The sequence below is a fragment of the Coregonus clupeaformis genome, chromosome 31 (genome assembly GCF_020615455.1).
Source record: "Coregonus clupeaformis isolate EN_2021a chromosome 31, ASM2061545v1, whole genome shotgun sequence".
Taxonomy (NCBI): Eukaryota; Metazoa; Chordata; class Actinopteri; order Salmoniformes; family Salmonidae; genus Coregonus; species Coregonus clupeaformis.
Window position 1 is genome coordinate 20882605 of NC_059222.1, and position 21095 is coordinate 20903699.

The 21095-nt window shown below is 42.9% G+C and overlaps 1 protein-coding gene across 2 annotated transcripts in view; it reads right to left on the minus strand.

Moving 5' to 3' along the window:
* Positions 1–618: 618 nt before the first annotated feature.
* The window catches only part of LOC121547214 (rhomboid-related protein 1-like), a 63052-nt gene continuing 42575 nt past the window's right edge, over positions 619–21095 (minus strand). For both annotated transcript variants that reach the window (XM_041858368.2, XM_045209800.1), the window contains exons 6-8: positions 16464–16564; positions 6106–6166; positions 619–2262 (exon numbers count right to left, since the gene is read on the minus strand). In XM_041858368.2, coding sequence (XP_041714302.1) covers positions 1991–2262; positions 6106–6166; positions 16464–16564 — 434 coding nt within the window. In that variant the 3' untranslated portion in view covers positions 619–1990. The remainder of the gene's footprint in view (positions 2263–6105; positions 6167–16463; positions 16565–21095) is intronic.

The following is a 21095-nucleotide window of genomic DNA, read 5'->3' on the forward strand; positions in this document are numbered from 1 at the left end:
TCTCTATCCAAAATGTGTCTTTAACCAAAAAATACTAGTCAGACATCACCACACTGGGGCAATTTGGAATCTGTCAACCATACAGTAATGCTGTGTCTAAATATTCTATCTGTCAACCAAGTTGTTAAGATGTGTTTAACAACAAATATTTAACAGTCAAGCATTTCTCAAGCATGTTCTTGCACAAAGTTTGGCTTTGTCATCCTGTTTTTCATTTACCACCTAACTCATATATATTTATTATCAGCTTTGACCTTAATGACGACTACACGGCAGAAACATTCACCGAAACATATGCCAGCAATCAGTCACTGACTGTTTTCACTCATCCTTTGTTTTCCATGTCTATGTTGAATTGGTTCTTCTATGGCTTATTCTGTAAAGCACTAAGATTTATAAAGACAAGTGTATCTTGCGTCATTGGTGTTCATTCGTCATAGTAACCAGGGATTTCTGCTCGCCAATTATTTTCAGACGAACAAAGCTGTATTGTAAGGGTAGCTTAGTGGTTAAGAGCGTTGTGCCAGTAACCGAAAGGTCGCTGGTTCTAATCCACGAGCCAACTAGGTGAAAAATCTGTCTGTGTCCTTGAGCAAGGCACTTAACCCTAATTGCTCCTGTAAGTCGCTCTGGATAAGAGCGTCTGCTAAATGACTAAAACGTAAATGTAAATGTGAGTAATCATAAGAACAATCATAGTATTAAGTCTGCACCATTTGAAACATTTTCTTCTTTTGTTTTCCCAAACAAGGAAAAAATACAAATAAATATACTCTTAATTATGAACATATAATATACACATCCACTATCAAAGGAAAAACAGAAAGAAATGATTAACACTCATTTTATATGCTTACATTCCTTTACAAAAGTGTACAGTCCCTAAGAATGAGACACTGAGGTATAAACTGGGCCTTGACAGACCGACCCCAATGCCCGCTAGGACACGGAGGTCAGAGGTCAGGCGATGATAACATGTCAGTTTCCCTCCCCAGTTCAGTCTGTTAGAGTGAGAATTGACAGAGGCCAGTGTATGCGTCTTTCTCTTTGCGTTCCCACACTGACTTACAGCATCAGACAGTGGTTGTTCTTGGAGACGGCGACACAGGAGAAGGGTGAGGGCTGGTGTGTCCGGGGAGCACAGGGCAAACGTTTTAGTTTCGACCCTCTAGCATTAGATGCTGTTGCTTTAGCAGGTTAGCATATGGTACTGGTAGAGATTATGCTAACCTGCTGAAGCATTTCGGTTGGGTGGAAAAGGAGAGTGACAATGGCTACTAGGGACATGAGCGCCACAGTGGTGATGGTGAGGAGAAAGGATGTCACAGTTTCAGCATTTATTTCTTCCCTCTCCCCTCTTGTCTTTTCCACCTCTATACTTCCTAGCTGCATGCCTTGTTACATTGTAATCCCTTTTCCTGTGAATCCCTATTATTATTCCACAGTGTAGATCTTGTGTTTAGGTGCATGTTGAGCAATAGAACACTGGTGCCCTACTGCCTCATGGCTTTAAAAGGGGCAGTGAGGGATACTGACAGAACACATACCTGTCCAGTAAGAAGCACCTAGAGGTTCATGAACCCACTCTGAACACAGGAGAACTGAAGCTGCATGGGTATTAATCAAAATGGCTCGCTGACAGGTTCGACCTCTTAGTGGGTAAAACTTCAACACAAAAGACAAAAGGGATTACCTTTTTACATAGCTGCTCCACAATGAGGATATGAAGAGAGCCACACAGCTTTCACCTGCATATGTTGCTACCAAATTCCCTCCCACCACAAAACAGATATCATTCTTTGATGATATGGGTACATGGAAAGAAAAATTACTGCTCTGTGCAGTTTTAAATTAAATAACTTATTGTGTTTTGAATGGTGTTGTCGGGAGGTTGGCTGAGCAGACAGGAAAATAATATGGTAAAGGGGATGGGTCTTGACATATGACAATGAGAGGGGCAATGAAATAGGTGGGAGGGAGCTTCTTGGTGTCAGGGAGCGGGAGGGAGCTGCACCCCCAGCAGCTCGTAGGCGAAGATGTTCCAGAAGATGGCAAAAAGAAGGAACGTGATGAAGGAGAAGACGATGACCCACCAGGAGCACTGCTTCTGCAGGCTCTCCTCATAGCTGCGCAGGATGAGCAGGCCCATGCTGATGCCTACCACCGCCCCCGATAGGTGGGCCATGAAGCTGGGCTGGGGCCCTGAAGAGGGCAAGGGTGGGGAGAAGCGCAGCCACACGGCACGGCCCACCTCCGAACTCACTGAAATGGAAAGGAGAGGAGGAAGTTTTAATCTCCTCCTCCATTATGGGGGTGCCACAGGGTTAAATTCTCGGGCCGACTCTATTCTCTGTCTATATCAATGATGTCGCTCTTGCTGCTGGTGACTCTCAGATCCACCTCTACGCATACGACACCATTTTATATACATCTGGTCCTTCATTGGACTGTGTTAACAAACCTCCAAACAAGCTTCAATGCCATACAACACTCCTTCTGTAGCCTCCAATTGCTCTTAAACGCTAGTAAAACTAAATGCATGCTCTTCAATCGAACGCTGCTTGCACCCACCCGCCCGACTAGAATCACTACTCTCGGCGGGTCTGACTTAGAATATATGGACAACTACAAATACCTAGGTGTCTGGTTAGACCGTAAACTCTCCTGCCAGACTCACATTAAGCATCTCCAATCCAAAGTTAAATCTAGAATCGGCTTCCTATTTCACAACAAAGCCTCCTTCACTCATGCTGCCAAACATGCCCTCTTAAAACTGACTATCCCACCGATCCTTGACTTCGGCGATGTCATTTACAAAATAGCCTCCAACACTCTACTCAGCAAATTGGATGTAGTCTATCACAGTGCCATCCGTTTTGTCACCAAAGCCCCATATACTACCCACCTGTACGCTCTCGTTGGCTGGCCCTCACTACATATTCGTTGCCAAACCCACTGGCTCCAGGTCATCTATAAATCACTGCTAGGCAACTCCCCGCCTTATCTTAGCTCGTTGGTCACCATAGCAACACCCACCCGTAGTATGCACTCCAGCAGGTATATCTCACTGGTCATCCCCAAAGCCAACACCTCCTTTGGCCGCCATTCCTTCCAGTTCTCTGCTGCCAATGACTGGAACGAACTGCAAAAATCTCTGAAGCTGGAGACTCATATCTCCCTCACTAACTTTAAGCATCAGTTGTCAGAGCAGCTTACTGATCACTGCACATGTACACAGCCCATCTGTAATTAGCCCACCCAACTACCTCATCCCCATATTGTTATTTATTTTGCTAATTTGCACCCCAGTATCTCTATTTGCACATCATCTTCTGCACATCTATCACTCCAGTGTTAATACTAAATAGTAATTATTTTGCACTATGGCCTATTTATTGCCTTACCTCCATAACTTACTACATTTGCACACACTGTATATAGATTTTCTATTTTTCTATTGTGTTATTGACTGTACGTTTTTGTTTACCCCATATGTAACTCTGTGTTGTTGTTTTTATCGCACTGCTTTGCTTTATCTTGGCCAGGTCGCAGTTGTAAATGAGAACTTGTTCTCAACTGGCCTACCTGGTTAAATAAAGGTTAAATAAATACACTTAAAAAAGGCTACTGAACAGTGGGAGAGATGCAGGCCCAATACACGAACAGTAGGCCACAGAGACTTTGATATGTGAAAATGTACATTTGTGACTTGTGTACTAACTTTCCAGTTTTCCTTACTGTAATATATTGTGTTGTGTTTGTGTGCCGACATCACAAAACGAATTTCCATGTAAATGGACAATAAAGTATATTGTATCAATATCAGTGGAAATGTGGGATTTGGCAGATAGGTTTATGGTTTTGAGTACAGTTCAGTAGAAGGCAAAAGCAAGGGTGCAGATTACATAAGAGTTACACTTCTGGCCAAGACTAGGTCTTTGCTAAGGCTATGTTAACGGATAGGGTTCTGGCTAAGGATAGACTAGGCTGAGGTATGGTCAGACGAGGGACAAATGGAGGGGACATACAGTGCCTTGCAAAAGTATTCATCCCCCTTGGCGTTTTTCCTATTTTGTTGCATTACAACCTGTAATTTAAATTGATTTTTATTTGGATTTCATGTAATGGACATACACAAAATAGTCCAAATTGGTGAAGTGAAATGAAAATAATATCTTGTTTCAAAAATTTCTAAAAGATAAATAACTAAAAAGTGGTGCGTGCATATGTATTCACCCCCTTTGCTATGAAGCCCCTAAATAAGATCTGGTGCAACCAATTACCTTCAGAAGTCAGATAATTACTTAAATAAAGTCCACATGTGCGCAATCTAAGTGTCACATGAACTGTCACATGATCTCAATATATATACACCTGTTCTGAAAGGCCCAAGAGTCTGCAACACCACTAAGCAAGGGGCACCACCAAGCAAGCGGCACCATGAAGACCAAGGAGCTCTCCAAACAGGTCAGGGACAAAGTTGTGGAGAAATACAGATCAGGGTTGGGTTATAAAAAAATATCCGAAACATTGAACATCCCACGGAGCACCATTAAATCCATTATTAATAAATGGAAAGAATATGGCACCACAACAAACCTGCCAAGAGAGGGCCGCCCACCAAAACTCACAGACCAGGCAAGGAGGGCATTAATCAGAGAGGCAACAAAGAGACCAAAAATAATCCTGAAGGAGCTGCAAAGCTCCACAGCGGAGATTGGAGTATCTGTCCATAGGACCACTTTAAACCGTACACTCCACAGAGCTGGGATTTACGGAAGAGTGGCCAGAAAAAGCCATTGCTTAAAGAAAAAAATAAGCAAACATGTTTGGTGTTTGCCAAAAGGCATGTGGGAGACTCCCCAAACATATGGAAGAAGGTACTCTGGTCAGATGAGACTAAAATTGAGGTTTTTGGCCATCAAGGAAAACGCTATGTCTGGCGCAAACCCAACACCTCTCATCACCCCGAGAACACCATCCCCACAGTGAAGCATGGTGGTGGCAGCATCATGCTGTGGGGATGTTTTTCATCGGCAGGGACTGGCAACCTAGTCAGAATTGAAGGAATGATGGATGGTGCTAAATACAGGGAAATTCTTGAGGGAAACCTGTTTCATTCTTCCAGAGATTTGAGACTGGGACGGAGGTTCACCTTCCAACAGGACAATGACCCTAAGCATACTGCTAAAGCAACACTTGAGTGGTTTAAGGGGAAACATTTAAATGTCTTGGAATGGCCTAGTCAAAGCCAAGACCTCAATCCAATTGAGAATCTGTGGTATGACTTAAAGATTGCTGTACACCAGCGGAACCCATCCAACTTGAAGGAGCTGGAGCAGGTTTTGCCTTGAAGATTGGGCAAAAATCCCAGTGGCTAGATGTGCCAAGCTTATAGCTACATACCCCAAGAGACTTGCAGCTGTAATTGCTGCAAAAGGTGGCTCTACAAAGTATTGACTTTGGGGGGGTGAATAGTTATGCACGCTCAAGTTTTTTTTTTTTTTTCTTATTTCTTGTTTGTTTCACCCCCAAACATATTTTGCATCTTCAAAGTGGTAGGCATGTTGTGTAAATGAAAATGATACAAACCCCCAAAAAACCAATTTTAATTCCAGGTTGTAAGGCAACCAAATAGGAAAAATGCCAAGGGGGGTGAATACTTTCGCAAGCCACTGTATTGAACACTAACGAAAGCCGTAGTGAATTGGCCCGCATGTGGGGAAAAGTTGCTGCCATACAGCATGAGTAACATCGTCTGAACAAAATACAACATATCCAATTTGCAACCCGAGGGCCACTCATTCCTCCCCATTAACGACTGCACTTGAACAATTCTCAACTAATTTTAGGAGGCCAATAAATCCCACTCACGTTATAAATACCTCGCAATTCAATTATACTGTGAGCAGGTGTGTGGACATGAGGAAGGCTGAAAGTTAAGGGGTGTTATACACATACCTCCTAACTGTTTAGTTAAAAGGAAAGTCTTCAATGGAGCATACCACCTCACACCAATTATGTCAGGATGCAGCTATGACCATTTCACCAATGGCTCTCTTGAGAATGAATGTGTCTATGGAATGGATATAGCATGAAACTTACTGCACACCAGCGCCAGAATCATGCGGAGGAGCTTGTATGGACACCGCATGCCAGCCCAGTTCTGCAACACAGAGCGAAAGAGGCAAGTCAAACACAAACACTCAGATCCAAAGATCTGCATATTTACAGATTACACAGTATCTCCACCATCTCTGTATTATGTCAGGAATGTGTGTAGACCACAGAGCGATCAGAAATCAATTTCCATACAGGCAGGATGAGGTCTACTAGACAGAGAAATAATTATACACCTGGCTGGTCTCCATTCGGTGGTTTCACCTCGCTGACGATCTATTAATCAGGGTTAAGATACCTTAACAGAGGATGAGAACGGCCCAATAAAAAAACCCTGTGTTCCTCCTGGGATAAAACAAAAAGCTTCTGCCTCACAATAACGTATTTATTCCCCAGGATGAAGAATTGCACCAATCACATCCCTCTTCATGTCCTCTGGGTCCTGGGAGAAATGGAGGGAGCAGCAGTGTTTTTCTCCATGCAGAGGAAGCCAGGCAGGCAGAGCTGAGCGCCATGCAAGATTAAAGATACTAAAGAAAGTCAATAAAGTGGAGTCCTATAAACATGACTCTGCTCATATGATTAATATCTCTGTGGGACGGCAGGGCCTGATAAAAGTGCAGTAATATCACTAATAAATTATGAGTGTCAGAGTAGCGGGAGGTCAACCAAGCTGCATTAATAAGGAAGGGGGTTTGTTTTACATGACTGTGCTCTCGATGGAGAGAAGTGTATTTCCCTCATTTTGGCTGTCTCAATACCAAGCTTCGGGATTTGAGTGAAGCTGTACCTCCACAGAGACAAGGGGATACTAGGGTGCTTGTAGTACAGTTTTCTGAAAGCTGAATACTTTTCTTTGGCATTTCTAAATATGTCAAAGACCCTGTCAGCTCCGAAAAGAAGTGTCTGTTTTTAGATGTCTTCATTCTTATGAGCAATGCTAATCTCATTTTATCCTATTATTGTCTATAGCTTGTCACTTTTTTTACACTAGGTACAGACAGATCGACATTATTGTTATACACTCTCCTTGAAAGAGTTGTATTCTGCTTCACACACTATTCTGACATTTCACATTCTTAAAATAAAAGTGGTGATCCTAACTGACCTAAGACAGGGAATTATTTTACTAGGATTAAATGTCAGTAATTGTGAAAAACTGAGTTTAAATGTATTCGGCGTAAGGTGTATGTAAACTTCCGACTTCAACTGTACTATAGAATTCTATAGAATTCTGCAGTAAACTGTAGAATCCTATACTCCACACTGTAGAATTCCTAGATTGTGTAGTGCTTACTATAGACTTTTGTAGTATACTGGAGAATAATATACTACATACTGTAGTATCCCCTGAATGTGGCGATACTAGTGGAACAGATCTAAGAAGTCATTTTGGTGTGCTCTTGTTAATGTGTGTTATCTGTCAAACAAGCAAACCTAATCCTCCAAGCTTTAATAAACTTTGCTTGTTCTTTATATCTGCCTCTGTACTGTTTCCCTTTAATGGACCTAGAACCTGTGTCTAAAGTTTAGATGTTACAATTGTAATAAACATTTTATACTTTTGCTAAGGTGTTGTCTGGTCCGTTGCATTGCTCAGAACTGTTGACCCAACAATAGGTGGCCTGCTACGAACCTGTGTGTCTTATGTTCTGGTTGAGGTGTTCCCCTAATTAAACAGTAACTGGCGTAGCCTGGTAGTTGTGCCATTTTAGCTAACCCTAGTCAGCAGGTGTTATAGATGTATTATTTGATTTATTAGGATCCCCATTAGCCTACGCCAATGGCAACAGCTGGTCTTACTGGGTTCCGACACATAACGAAAAATACATTACAGTCAAAAGATTTTACAATTGACATACATTTAAAAACATTAACATGTACTGTGTGTGCATCTATCAGTTACACATCTCAGTACATACACACAACAAGTAGGTAACATGGGGGAGAGGCGTTGTGCTGTGAGGTGTTGCTTTATTTGTTTTTTGAAACCAGGTTCACTTGCGCTATATAAGATGGAAGGGAGTTCCATGCACTCATGGCTCAGTTTAATACTGTATGTTTCCTTGAATTTGTTCTGGACCTGGGGACTGTGAAAAGGTGGCATGTCTTGTGGGATTAGTGTGTGTATCAGTGCTGTGTTTAAGTTGACTAGGCAAACAATTTGGAATTTCCAACACATTGTTTCTTATAAAAACAAGAAGTGACACAGTGAGTCTTTCCTCAACTCTTAGCCAAGAGAGACAGGCAAGCATAGTATTAATATTAGCCCTCTGATTGCATTGAAGAGCAAGATGTGGTGCTCTGTTCTGGGCCAGCTGCAGCTTAACTAGGTCTTTCTTTGCAGCACTTGACCATATGACTGGACAATAATCAAGATAAGTTACAACTAGAGCCTGCAGGACTTGCTTTCTGGAGTGTGGTGTCAAAAAAGCAGAGCATCTCTTTATTACAGACATACCTCTCCCCATCTTTACAACCATTGAATCTATATGTTTTGACCATGACAGTCTACAATCTAAAGGTAACACCAAGTAATTTTGTCTCCTGAACTTGTTCAACAGCCATTCATTACCTGATTCAGCTAAGGTCATAAGTTGAATGCACCAATTTGTATGTTGCTCTGGATAAGAGCGTCTGCTAAATGACGTACATGTAAATGTCTAGATTTTAGGGAAGGATTTGTACCAAATACAATGCTCTTAGTTTTAGAGACGTTCAGGATCAGTATATTACTGGCCACCCATTCCAAAACAGACTGCAACTCTTTGTTAAGGGTTTCAGTGACTTCATTAGCTGTGGTTGCTGATGCGTATATGGTTGAATCATCAGCATACATGGACACACATGCTTTGTATAATGCCAGTGGCAGGTCATTGGTAAAAATAGAAAAGAGTAGAGGGCCTAGAGAGCTGCCCTGCGGTACACCACACTTTACATGTTTGACATTAGAGAAGCTTCCATTAAAGAAAACCCTCTGAGTTCTATTAGATAGATAGCTCTGAATCAACAATATGGTTGAAAAACCATAACACATACGTTCTCAACAACAGGTTATGGTCAATAATATCAAAGGCTGCACTGAAATCTAACAGTACAGCTACCACAATCTTCTTATCAATTTTTTTTCAACCAATCAGTCATTTGTGTCAGTGCAGTACATGTTGAGTGCCCTTCTCTATAAGCATGCTGAAAGTCTGTTGTTAATTTGTTTACAGAGAAGTAGCATTGTATTTGGGCCTGAGGACAAAGACTTTCCTCTAGGCTCAGAAAAAAGATGTGACAGATAGGAGTGGCTATAGAGTCAGCTACCATCCTCAGTAGCTTTCCATCTATGTTGTCAATGCCAGGAGGTTTGTCATTATTGTTCGATAACAATGCTTTTCTTTCATAATTCGTTTTTTTTTTTATATATACAGTGGGGAGAACAAGTATTTGATACACTGCCGATTTTGCAGGTTTTCCTACTTACAAAGCATGTAGAGGTCTATAATTTTTATCATAGGTGCACTTCAACTGTGAGAGACGGAATCTAAAACAAAAATCCAGAAAATCACATTGTATGATTTTTAAGTAATTAATTTGCATTTTATTGCATGACATAAGTATTTGATACATCAGAAAAGCAGAACTTAATATTTGGTACAGAAACCTTTGTTTGCAATTACAGAGATCATACGTTTCCTGTAGGTCTTGACCAGGTTTGCACACACTGCAGCAGGGATTTTGGCCCACTCCTCCATACAGACCTTCTCCAGATCCTTCAGGTTTCGGGGCTGTCGCTGGGCAATACAGACTTTCAGCTCCCTCCAAAGATTTTCTATTGGGTTCAGGTCTGGAGACTGGCTAGGCCACTCCAGGACCTTGAGATACTTCTTACGGAACCACTCCTTAGTTGACCTGGCTGTGTGTTTCGGGTCATTGTCATGCTGGAAGACCCAGCCACGACCCATCTTCAATGCTCTTACTGAGGGAAGGAGGTTGTTGGCCAATATCTCGCGATACATGGCCCCATCCATCCTCCCCTCAATACGGTGCAGTCTTCCTGTCCCCTTTGCAGAAAAGCATCCCCAAAGAATGATGTTTCCACCTCCATGCTTCACGGTTGGGATGGTGTTCTTGAGGTTGTACTCATCCTTCTTCTTCCTCCAAACACGGCGAGTGGAGTTTAGACCAAAAAGCTCTATTTTTGTCTCATCAGACCACATGACCTTCTCCCATTCCTCCTCTGGATCATCCAGATGGTCATTGGCAAACTTCAGACGGGCCTGGACATGCGCTGGCTTGAGCAGCGGGACCTTGCGTGCGCTGCAGGATTTTAATCCATGACGGCGTAGTGTGTTACTAATGGTTTTCTTTGAGACTGTGGTCCCAGCTCTCTTCAGGACATTGACCAGGTCCTGCCGTGTAGTTCTGGGCTGATCCCTCACCTTCCTCATGATCATTGATGCCCCACGAGGTGAGAACTTGCATGGAGCCCCAGACCGAGGGTGATTGACCGTCATCTTGAACTTCTTCCATTTTCTAATAATTGCGCCAACAGTTGTTGCCTTCTTACCAAGCTGCTTGCCTATTGTCCTGTAGCCCATCCCAGCCTTGTGCAGGTCTACAATTTTATCCCTGATGTCCTTACACAGCTCTCTGGTCTTGGCCATTGTGGAGAGGTTGGAGTCTGTTTGATTGAGTGTGTGGACAGGTGTCTTTTATACAGGTAACGAGTTCAAACAGGTGCAGTTAATACAGGTAATGAGTGGAGAACAGGAGGGCTTCTTAAAGAAAAACTAACAGGTCTGTGAGAGACGGAATTCTTACTGGTTAGTAGGTGATCAAATACTTATGTCATGCAAAACAATGTGAATTTCTGGATTTTTGTTTTAGATTCCGTCTCTCACGGTTGAAGTGTACCTATGATAAAAATTACAGACCACTACATGCTTTGTAAGTAGGAAAACCTGCAAAATCGGCAGTGTATCAAATACTTGTTCTCCCCACTGTATGAGTACGATGGCTCACAGTTCGTGGTTGGCATTTCCTGCCTAAGTTTGCCCACTTTGCCAATGAAGTAATCATTCAAATAATTTGCAACATCACATTGTTTTGTGATGAATAAGCCATCCGATTCGATGAAAGATGGAGTTGAATTTGTCTTTCTGCCCATAATTTCATTGAAAGTACTCCAACGTTTTTTTGTGATCTTGGCTTCGTAATGCAGTTTCTTCTTCAACTAGTCATGTCCGCAAAACACTGGTGAATACTAAAGTAATGTCAGCAAAAAACACTACAGTGAACACTACAGTAAAGTCTGCAAAAACAACTACAGTAAATACTAAAGTATACTACAGTCATGTCAGCAGTGCTTGACTTGGGATGAAAGAAGTCGGTCCATTAAACTTTGTTCACTGAAATTCACAATGACATTATGCTATAGAGACCTCTGATTATTAAGGGTTCATACACATTTTCCATGACTTCTCCATGACTTTTAACAACATTTTCATGACTATTATTATAGCCTACATGAAAAAGTAACCATTATTGACACTGGAAGGCTGCTGTGTCTGATCCCATCTAGGCCTACCATCTCCTGCCGTTGTGCCCTTGATCAAGGCACTTAACCCCCCACAAAGTAGAACTGCACTGTTAGTCACATGTGGTCAACATGTGGTCAACCCTCCATCTGGAGAGCTCCTGGGTGTGCAGGCTTAGCTTTTGATTCAGCCCTGAAACACCCAAGTCTGCTTATCAAGGTCCTGTTGAGCAGCTGATGTTTAGGCTACAATGTGGTTAGACCAGGGCTTGAACAAAAGCCTGCACACCCAATAGCTGGAAGATGGTTGCCACCGTTGATATAAAATATTGCAACATAGCCAAATACTTTTGTCTTTGTATTCAAATGAATAAGGTGGGCATTAATATGGAATTGGTCCCCCCTTTGCTGCTATAACAGCCTCCACTCTTCTGGGAAGGCTTTCCTCTAGATTTTGGAACTTTGCAGCGGGGACATGCTTCCATTCAGCCACAAGAGCATTCGTGAGTCAGGCACTGATGTTGGGCGATTAGGCCTGGCTCGCAGTCTGCGTTCCAATTCATCCCAAAGGTGTTCTGTTGCCACAAAGTTGGAAGCGCAGAATCGTCTAGAATGTCATTGTATGTGTGTTAAGATGTGTGTTAAGATTTCCCTTCACTGGAACTAAGGGGCCTAGCCCCTTAGCGTGACCCTGGACAACACCCTGTCGTTCTCCGCTAACATCAAGGCGGTGACCCGATCCTGTAGGTTCATGCTCTACAACATTCGGAGAGTACGACCCTGCCTTACACAGGAAGCGGCACAGGTCCTAATCCAGGCACTTGTCATCTCCCGTCTGGATTACTGCAACTCGCTGTTGGCTGGGCTCCCTGCCTGTGCCATTAAACCCCTACAACTCATCCAGAATGCCGCAGCCCGTCTGGTGTTCAACCTTCCCAAGTTCTCTCACGTCACCCTGCTCCTCCGCACACTCCACTGGCTTCCAGTTGAAGCTCGCATCTGCTACAAGACCATGGTGCTTGCCTACGGAGCTGTGAGGGGAACGGCACCTCCGTACCTTCAGGCTCTGATCAGTCCCTACACCCAAACGAGGGCATTGCGTTCATCCACCTCTGGCCGCTGGCCCCCCTACCTCTGCGGAAGCACAGTTCCCGCTCAGCCCAGTCAAAACTGTTCGCTGCTCTGGCACCCCAATGGTGGAACAAGCTCCCTCACGACGCCAGGACAGCGGAGTCACTCATCACCTTCCGGAGACACTTGAAACCCCACCTCTTTAAGGAATACCTGGGATAGGATAAAGTACTTCCTTCTACCCCCCCTTACCCCACCCCAAAGAAGAAAAAAAAAATTATTATTGTAAAGTGGTTATCCCACTGGCTATAAGGTGAATGCACCAATTTGTAAGTCGCTCTGGATAAGAGCGTCTGCTAAATGACGTAAATGTAATGTAAAATGTAGCCCAAACCATGAAAGCGTGATTCATCACTCCAGAGAACCCATTTCCACTTGGCTAGTTAGTCTGTTGTCTGTCATTATTTCATGCCTGCTGAAATGTCACGCTCTCTCTCCTCGGGCAATGGCACCTCGCACACAAGCACAAACAGACCCCCACTGAAGGGTCATTCTGATAATGGCGGATATGATGATTTTTAAGTGATTGTTAATGTTTAAAAGTGTGCCTTCATGAATTACATTAACAAAAACGATGAAGCTAATTCCATGACCTTACAAACCCTCATTTGACAACTTGGAACAGCACATGTTGCGCATTCGGTTTGGCGCATTTTCAATCTGCACAATATCGAACAGCCTACTGTCACGCACAGATTCACAGACTAGCGGCAAATAAACTTGAACTAAGCGGAATCAGGAAATGAATGCCCACTCTCCATTGCTATTCAATGCAGATCCTGCCTTCATCCGCTTTGAGCAACCTTTTTTTGCCTCCGTGTGTGAATCTGGGCCGGTGATAGGTTACTTTGTTTTATAGTGGAGCCGGTATGCTGGTAAGGCGCTCCGGACAGCTCCGGCCCAAGTCAAGCAACGCATGTCCGCAAAAACACTACAGTGAATACTATAGTATTCCCCTTAAATCACTCAAGTGTTGCTTTAGCAATATGCTTAGGGTCATTGTCCTGCTGGAAGATGAACCTCCGTCCCAAATCTCTGGAAGACTGAAACAGGTTTCCCTCAAGAATTTCCCTGTATTTAGCACCATCCATCATTCCTTCAATTCTGACCAGTTTCCCAGTCCCTGCTGATGAAAAACATCCCCACAGCATGATGCTGCCACCACCATGCTTCACTGTGGGGATGGTGTTCTCGGGGTGATGAGAGGTGTTGGGTTTGCGCCAGACATAGCGTTTTCCTTGATGGCCAAAAAGCTCAATTTTAGTCTCATCTGACCAGAGTACCTTCTTCCATGTTTGAGGAGTCTCCCACATGCCAAACGTGTTTGCTTATTTCTTTCATTAAGCAATGGCTTTTTTTCTGGCCACTCTTCCGTAAATCCCAGCTCTGTGGAGTGTATGGCTTAAAGTGGTCCTATGGACAGATACTCAAATCTCCACTGTGGAACAGCTCCTTCAGAATTATTTTTGGTCTCTTTGTTGCCTCTCTGATTAATGCCGTCCTTGCCTTGTCCGTGAGTTTTGGTGGGCGTCCTTCTCTTGGCAGGTTTGTTGTGGTGCCATATTCTTTCCATTTTTTAATAATGGATTTAAAAATGGTGCTCCGTGAGATGTTCAAAGTTTCTGATATTTTTTATAACCCAATCCTGATCTGTACTTCTCCACAACTTTGTCCCTGACCTGTTTGGAGAGCTCCTTGGTCTTCATGGTGCCGCTTGCTTGGTGGTGCCCCTTGCTTAGTGGTGTTGCAGACTCTGGGGCCTTTCAGAACATGTGTATATATACTGAGATCATGTGACAGATCATGTGACACATATTGCACACAGGTAGACTTTATTTAACTAATTATGTGACTTCTGAAGGTAATTGGTTGCACCAGATCTTATTTAGGGGCTTCATAGCAAAGGGGGTGAATACATATGCACACACCACTTTTCCATTATTGATTTTTTAGATTTTTTTGAAACAAGTTATTTTTTAAATTTCACTTCACCAATTTGGACTATTTTGTGTATGTCCATAACATGAAATCCCAATAAAAATCAATTTAAAATACAGGTTGTAATGCAACAAAATGGGAAAAACGCCATGAATACTTTTGCAAGGCACTGTAAATATAGCAATACTGCAGTATTTAGACCATTGCTTACTATAGTATTTTTTCCCCATGTGGGCACACACAATGGGGTGAATAACATGGAAAGTTTCTCACTTTAACTTTGGATGAGTAGATTAAAAAAAGTTGTATAATATATAAGAGCAACATACATAAAAAGTAAATGCTGTTTATGGTTTCCCGAGGGAAGACTAATTCAACCAGGGGAGGTGCAGATTTCTTGTTCAGTCTGAACTTTAATGAAGAGGCATTTGGACAATTTAACAGGAAATTAGCTAGATAATTTTGATGGCCTTGACAGCTTGAGTCAAAACCTCAGTTTAATCGTCTCATCTACATAACTGATAAAAGCTTTTGGACAGACAGATGAGGTCTACTTGGATAAAAGGACTTCAGCCCCCTGAGACACAAACAAGACAACTCAGCCAAACATTTTGAGAACATCAGAAAAACCAACAAAAATCAAGAGAACGAGATGTAATAAACAGTCACTTCACATTGGGCACAGATGTCAGTGCAACGCCTATTCCACGTAGGTTCAACGTCATTTCATTGAAATGACGTGGAAACAACGTTGATTCAACCAGTGTGTGCCCAGTGGGTTAGTTTGCCGGGAGAAGGGACCAAAGTTTAAACTCTTTGCTCGGAGGCTGCTGATGCATTTTGAGTTGGACTTTTGCCCGTAGTGAAGGCCTACTCTACTTAGAGTGATTCATCAGGTCTTACACAGCCTTGAGTCCTCTGACAGAATGTGCTGAGACATCGCACATCCAGACCCACTGATTCTGACTTTCACACACACACACACACACAGTGATCACACATTTTATGTTTTCTGTTACAGGGACATTTGGCAGACCAGTCACCCAGGGAGTACTGAGGAACAGATTGACTTTAATATTCCCATATGCGTCGAATTTGGCACTAAATAGAGAGGAGATAAGAATACATTACAAAGGAAAACAATGAATAACAGATTAAGGGTGGAATAAAAACAACCTTGGCTGGGAAAATAGTGGAGAGTAGCTAAGGTGTTCTCAAGTCAAGTCAATAGTCGATGCACCCACTGCAGAGGGCCTTTCTGACAAGCTGTGATCATGGGGGTTCTGGAATATTTCATGGCACTTATCCAAAAAAGTGCTTCTTAGTCAGTTATAAAACGTCCTTCTCATCATATTGATAGGGACCACAGGAGGCTGCTGAGGGGAGCACAGCGAAAACGGGATGGCATCAAATACATGGAAACCATGCATTTGATGTATTCCATTCAAGCCATTACAACGAGCCCGTGCTCCCCAATTAAAGTGCCATCAACCTCCTGTGATAGGGACCCACTCTCTGTGTGCACTCACGGGCATGCAACACTTAGTAAAACTCATCGCTCCCATTGAAGATCCCACTCACACCTGCAGAGCTTCAGGATGACGGCAAGCACAGTGGTCTTTCTAAACACATTAAAACAGGTGGATGTTGTGTGGAGGAGCTCTCTCCAAGGGGATGGCTCTGACATTTTGTCTCCATTGATACCGCTATCAAGTGTAACAATGGAGGCGATGATGATGGCGGTTACCATGACGACGTTGGCCAGGTGCGCCGAGCACAGAGCATAGACCCCCCCGGAGCCCCCCACCACTGGAGCGCGCATGTCTGTGATGGACACCGTCAGGGAACCTGAAGAGAGAGAGAGATGGAGAGCGAGAAAGAGGGGGAGGAGAGGAGACAGAGAAAGAGAGATGGCGGGAGAGAGAAGACGTTCAGACAGAGAGAACGCATGAGTGAAAGAGGAACATGTCCGGGGAAAAAGAAAGAGAGGGAGGGTTAAGTTACTCATCATCAAACAGCAATTTCAGTCACCTTTCTTCCAACATCCCCCAGAACCCAAAATAACACACCCTGTCTGTCTGTCTGTCTGTCTGGTGTGAGTTGACTTGTCCTCTTTACATCTGTACACCGACACACTTTGCTTTTCTCTTCTGTGCTGCTGTGCACATGCTTCCACTGTAGCGCAGGTCCCAGCACAACTACCTGGCCCATAAACTAGAACAGTCACATTAACATTTTATGACTATGGTCTGTTTTGTTTATCTTATATACTTAGACACATATTAACCTCATGGGGCCGCTACAAAGACCATAACCTACACATATCACATAGAGCCCATAAGAGGAGGGTTTCTTTATGATGTCGTTGTGCTATAATGCTATGATACTATGATATCCTCTTGATACCATGCAGATTATACTGACACTTTGAGCATTGGCTTTTGATACATTCTCTGTCACAAATGACTGAAAGTGTTATAGAAATAAGATAGAGTCCAATTGAATTAGATTTGTAATTTGTTTAGGATGCTCAAGAAAACTGTCAATCAATGCCGTACACCAATGAATTCCCTTATACAAAGTTTAATATGACAACAAATGCCTAGTATGACTACTCTGGAAGATAACTGTAATTAGGTTCCCAAAATAGACATGCTACACAGACCAGTCAGCTGGATGACTTCAGCAATTCCATATAAGACGGTCTGTATTCATGAGAAAAGTCTAATCAGAAATATGCATAGCATGGCTATGGGCCAATTCCTCTGCTAGACTGAACGTAAAATGATTGGTTAATTGAAGGTGGTTCTGACACTGGCAAACTAAATGATGGGGCAAACAGTGTGGCCAGAGAGAGACTGGAGTTGAACATTTAAGTATCTCTAGGGTTGAACTATATTTACATGTAATTATATGGGTAGCAGGTACTGTCTAGTTGTGCAGAAACAAATTGTCACAGCATTTACAGCAGGAATATTGATGAAAACCTCCCTTCACTAATTATTGTCTCAAATCACACAGTAAAACTTAAGTGCTTTGTCGCAAATGTGTTTTCAAGTCAAACTGTGCAAGCCATAAAGATATAGCAATCATTCTACGTGTCACAGTGTGTCCTCACTGTTGTTCTACTGACCCGCCAATGCAATCACCATGTAAATACAGTTTTAGTGACACTCGCTATGAAGTAGGAAATTATCTTAAGCAGTAAATCACAGTGACAGCTGCTCACAAGGACACCATCAGCCATCGCTAATTATGGAAATGAGCAGATAACAGAAATGAAAAAGGGCTGATAAAACAAAAGTTACTTTTTAATCACAGCAGGGGTGTGCCAGCGTTCTGATCGCAGATCTATAATGTATGTTCCATTGGTATTCTGTGTGCGTGTGCACGCGCAGAGAGACCAGAGAGTTAACAGCTCCTTAAAGAGCGCCCTGTCAAGCCTTTGGTGGTGATCATCATCAGATGACAGATGGTAATCGGAGTGTGGTTCCTGAGTCATTTATCCCCCCTCTCCCCGACACTCACACGTCTGTTACATAGATTTATGGAAGATACGACGCTTGATGAAGTGGGTGCTGCAGCTCAAGACTCAAGATCCATGGTGCCTCATTTTTAGTGGTTCCAAGAAATTGCAATTACACACTGATGTGCTCTCTGATCTCTTCAAAGTCAAGAAAAAACAGAATTGGAGCAACTTTCACACAGACTATGGTGACCAGATTTAGAAAAAAAAAATCTGGGGGAAAAAAATCTAAATCTATAGTGTGAAACTACAACTACACATTTTCGCTTTTGTCCTTTCAAAACAGTGCTATTAATTATTATACAGAAATGGATTCCCCCTCCACATTTTGTTACGTTACAGCCTTATTCAATCTACACACAATACCCCATAATGACAAAGCAAAAACATAAAAAAATAAACAACGGAAATATGACATTTACATAAGTATTCAGACCCCTTACTCAGTACTTTGTTGAAGCACCTTTGGCAGTGATTACAGCCTTGAGTCTTCTTGGGTAGGACGCTACAAGCTTGGCACACCTGTATTTGGGGAGTTTTTCCCCCATTCTTCTCTGCAGATCCTCTCAAGTTCTGTCAGGTTGGATGAGGAGCGTCACTGCACAGCTATTTTCAGGTCTCTCCAGAGATGTTAGATCGGGTTCAAGTCCGGGCTCTGGCTGGGCCACTCATTGAGACTTGTCCTGAAGCTACTCCTGCGTTGTCTTGGTTGTGTGCTTAGGGTCGTTGTCCTGTTGGAAGGTGAACCGTCACCCCAGTCTGAGGTCCTGAGCGCTCTGGAGCAGGTTTTCATCAAGGATATCTCTGTACTTTGCTCCGTGCATCTTTCACTCTATCCTGACTAGTAACCCAGTACCTGCCGCTGAAAAACATCCCCACAGCATGACGCTGCCACCACCATGCTTTACCGTAGGGATGGTGCCAGGTTTCCTCCAGACGTGACGCTTGGCATTCAGGCCAAAGAGTTCAATCTTGGTTTCATCAGACCAGAGAATCTTCTTTGTCATGGTCTGAGAGTCCTTTAGGTGCCTTTTGGCAAACTCTAAGTTGGCTGTCATGTGCCTTTTACTGAGGAGTGGCTTTCGTCTGGCCACTCTACCATAAAGGCCTGATTGGTGGAGTGCTGCAGAGATGGGAGAACCTTCCAGAAGGACAACTATCTCCACAGTCGAACTCTGGAGCTCTGTCAGAGTGACCATCGGGTTATAGGTCACCTCCATGACCAAGGCCCTCCCCCGATTGCTCAGTTTGGCCAGGCGGCCAGCTCTAGGAAGAGTCTTGGTGGTTCCAAACTTCTTCCATTTAAGAATGATGGAGGCAACTGTGTTCTTCGGGACCTTCAATGCTGCAGAAATGTTTTGGTACCCTTCCCCAGATCTGTGCCTTGACACAATCCTGTCTCGGAGCTCTACGGACAAGTCCTTTGACCTCATGGCTTGGTTTTTGCTCTGACTGTCAACTTGGGACCATATATAGACAGGTGTGTGCCTTTCCAAATCATGTCCAATCAATTTAAATTACCATAGGTGGACTCCAATCAAGTTGTAGAAACATCTCAATTATGATAAATGGAAACAGGATGCACCTCCGCTCAATTTCGAGTCTCATAGCAAAGGGTCTGAATACGTATGTAAATAAGGTATTTCTGTTTTCTATTTTTAATACATTTGCAAACATTTCTAAAAACCTGTTTTCGCTTTGTCATTATGGGGTATTGTGTGTAGATTGATGAGGATTATTATTTTTTAAATCCATTTTAGAATAAGGCTGTAACGTTACAAAATGTGGAAAAAGGGAAGGGGTCTGAATACCTAACGTGTTTGACTATTGAAATATCAGCTGCGATTTAACTTCAGAGTTACTTTTTTCTTTCTGATTGCTAATCGGGGACATTTCCGGGGAAGGCTCTAGCCGGGGACAGGCCAACAAAATCGGGGACTGTTCACGGAAATCAGGGACGTCTGGTCACCTTAACACAGACTACTCTGATGTTTTTAGGTCTTCCTCAAAGCCTAAAAAATATGAAGTCAATGTGGTTCAATTATTACTCCAATACAGAATGTATTGAATGTGGAGATATCTCTCCATAGACTGTTTCCCCCCCCCACAATTTCCAGTTGAGACTAGCTGTAAGTGAAGCTTTGATGCTTATTTGAACTGCAAAAGTGAATTCACAGAACAAATGCATGAGTTTCCATGAAACACAGCACGAGAGCCGTCTTCACGTTGTAATGCAGCTAAACTGGCATGCTGTCATAACACTGTTTTTATTTATTTATTTGTATTTATTTATTTAACCTTTATTTAACCAGGTAAGCCAGTTGAGAACAAGTTATCATTTACAACTGCGACCTGGCCAAGATAAAGCAAAGCAGTGCGATAAAAACAACAACCACACATAGTTACATATGGGATAAACACAACATAAAGTCAAAAATACAACAGAAAATATATATACAGTGTGTGCGAATGTAGTAAATTATGGAGGTAAGGCAATAAATGGGCCATAGTGCAAAATAGTTACAATTTCATATTAACACTGGAATGATAGATGTGCAAAAGATGATGTGCAAATAGAGATACTGGGGTGCAAATTAGCAAAATAAATAACTATATGGGGATGAGGTAGTTGGATGGGCTAATTACAGATGGGCTGTGTACAGGTGCAGTGATCGGTAAGCTGCTCTGTCAACTGACGCCTAAAGTTAGTGAGGGAGATGAGTCTTCAGCTTCAGAGATTTTTGCAGTTTGTTCCAGTCATTGGCAGCAGAGAACTGGAAGGAATGGCAGCCAAAGGAGGTGTTGGCTTTGGGGATGACCAGTGAGATATACCTGCTGGAGCGCAGACTACGG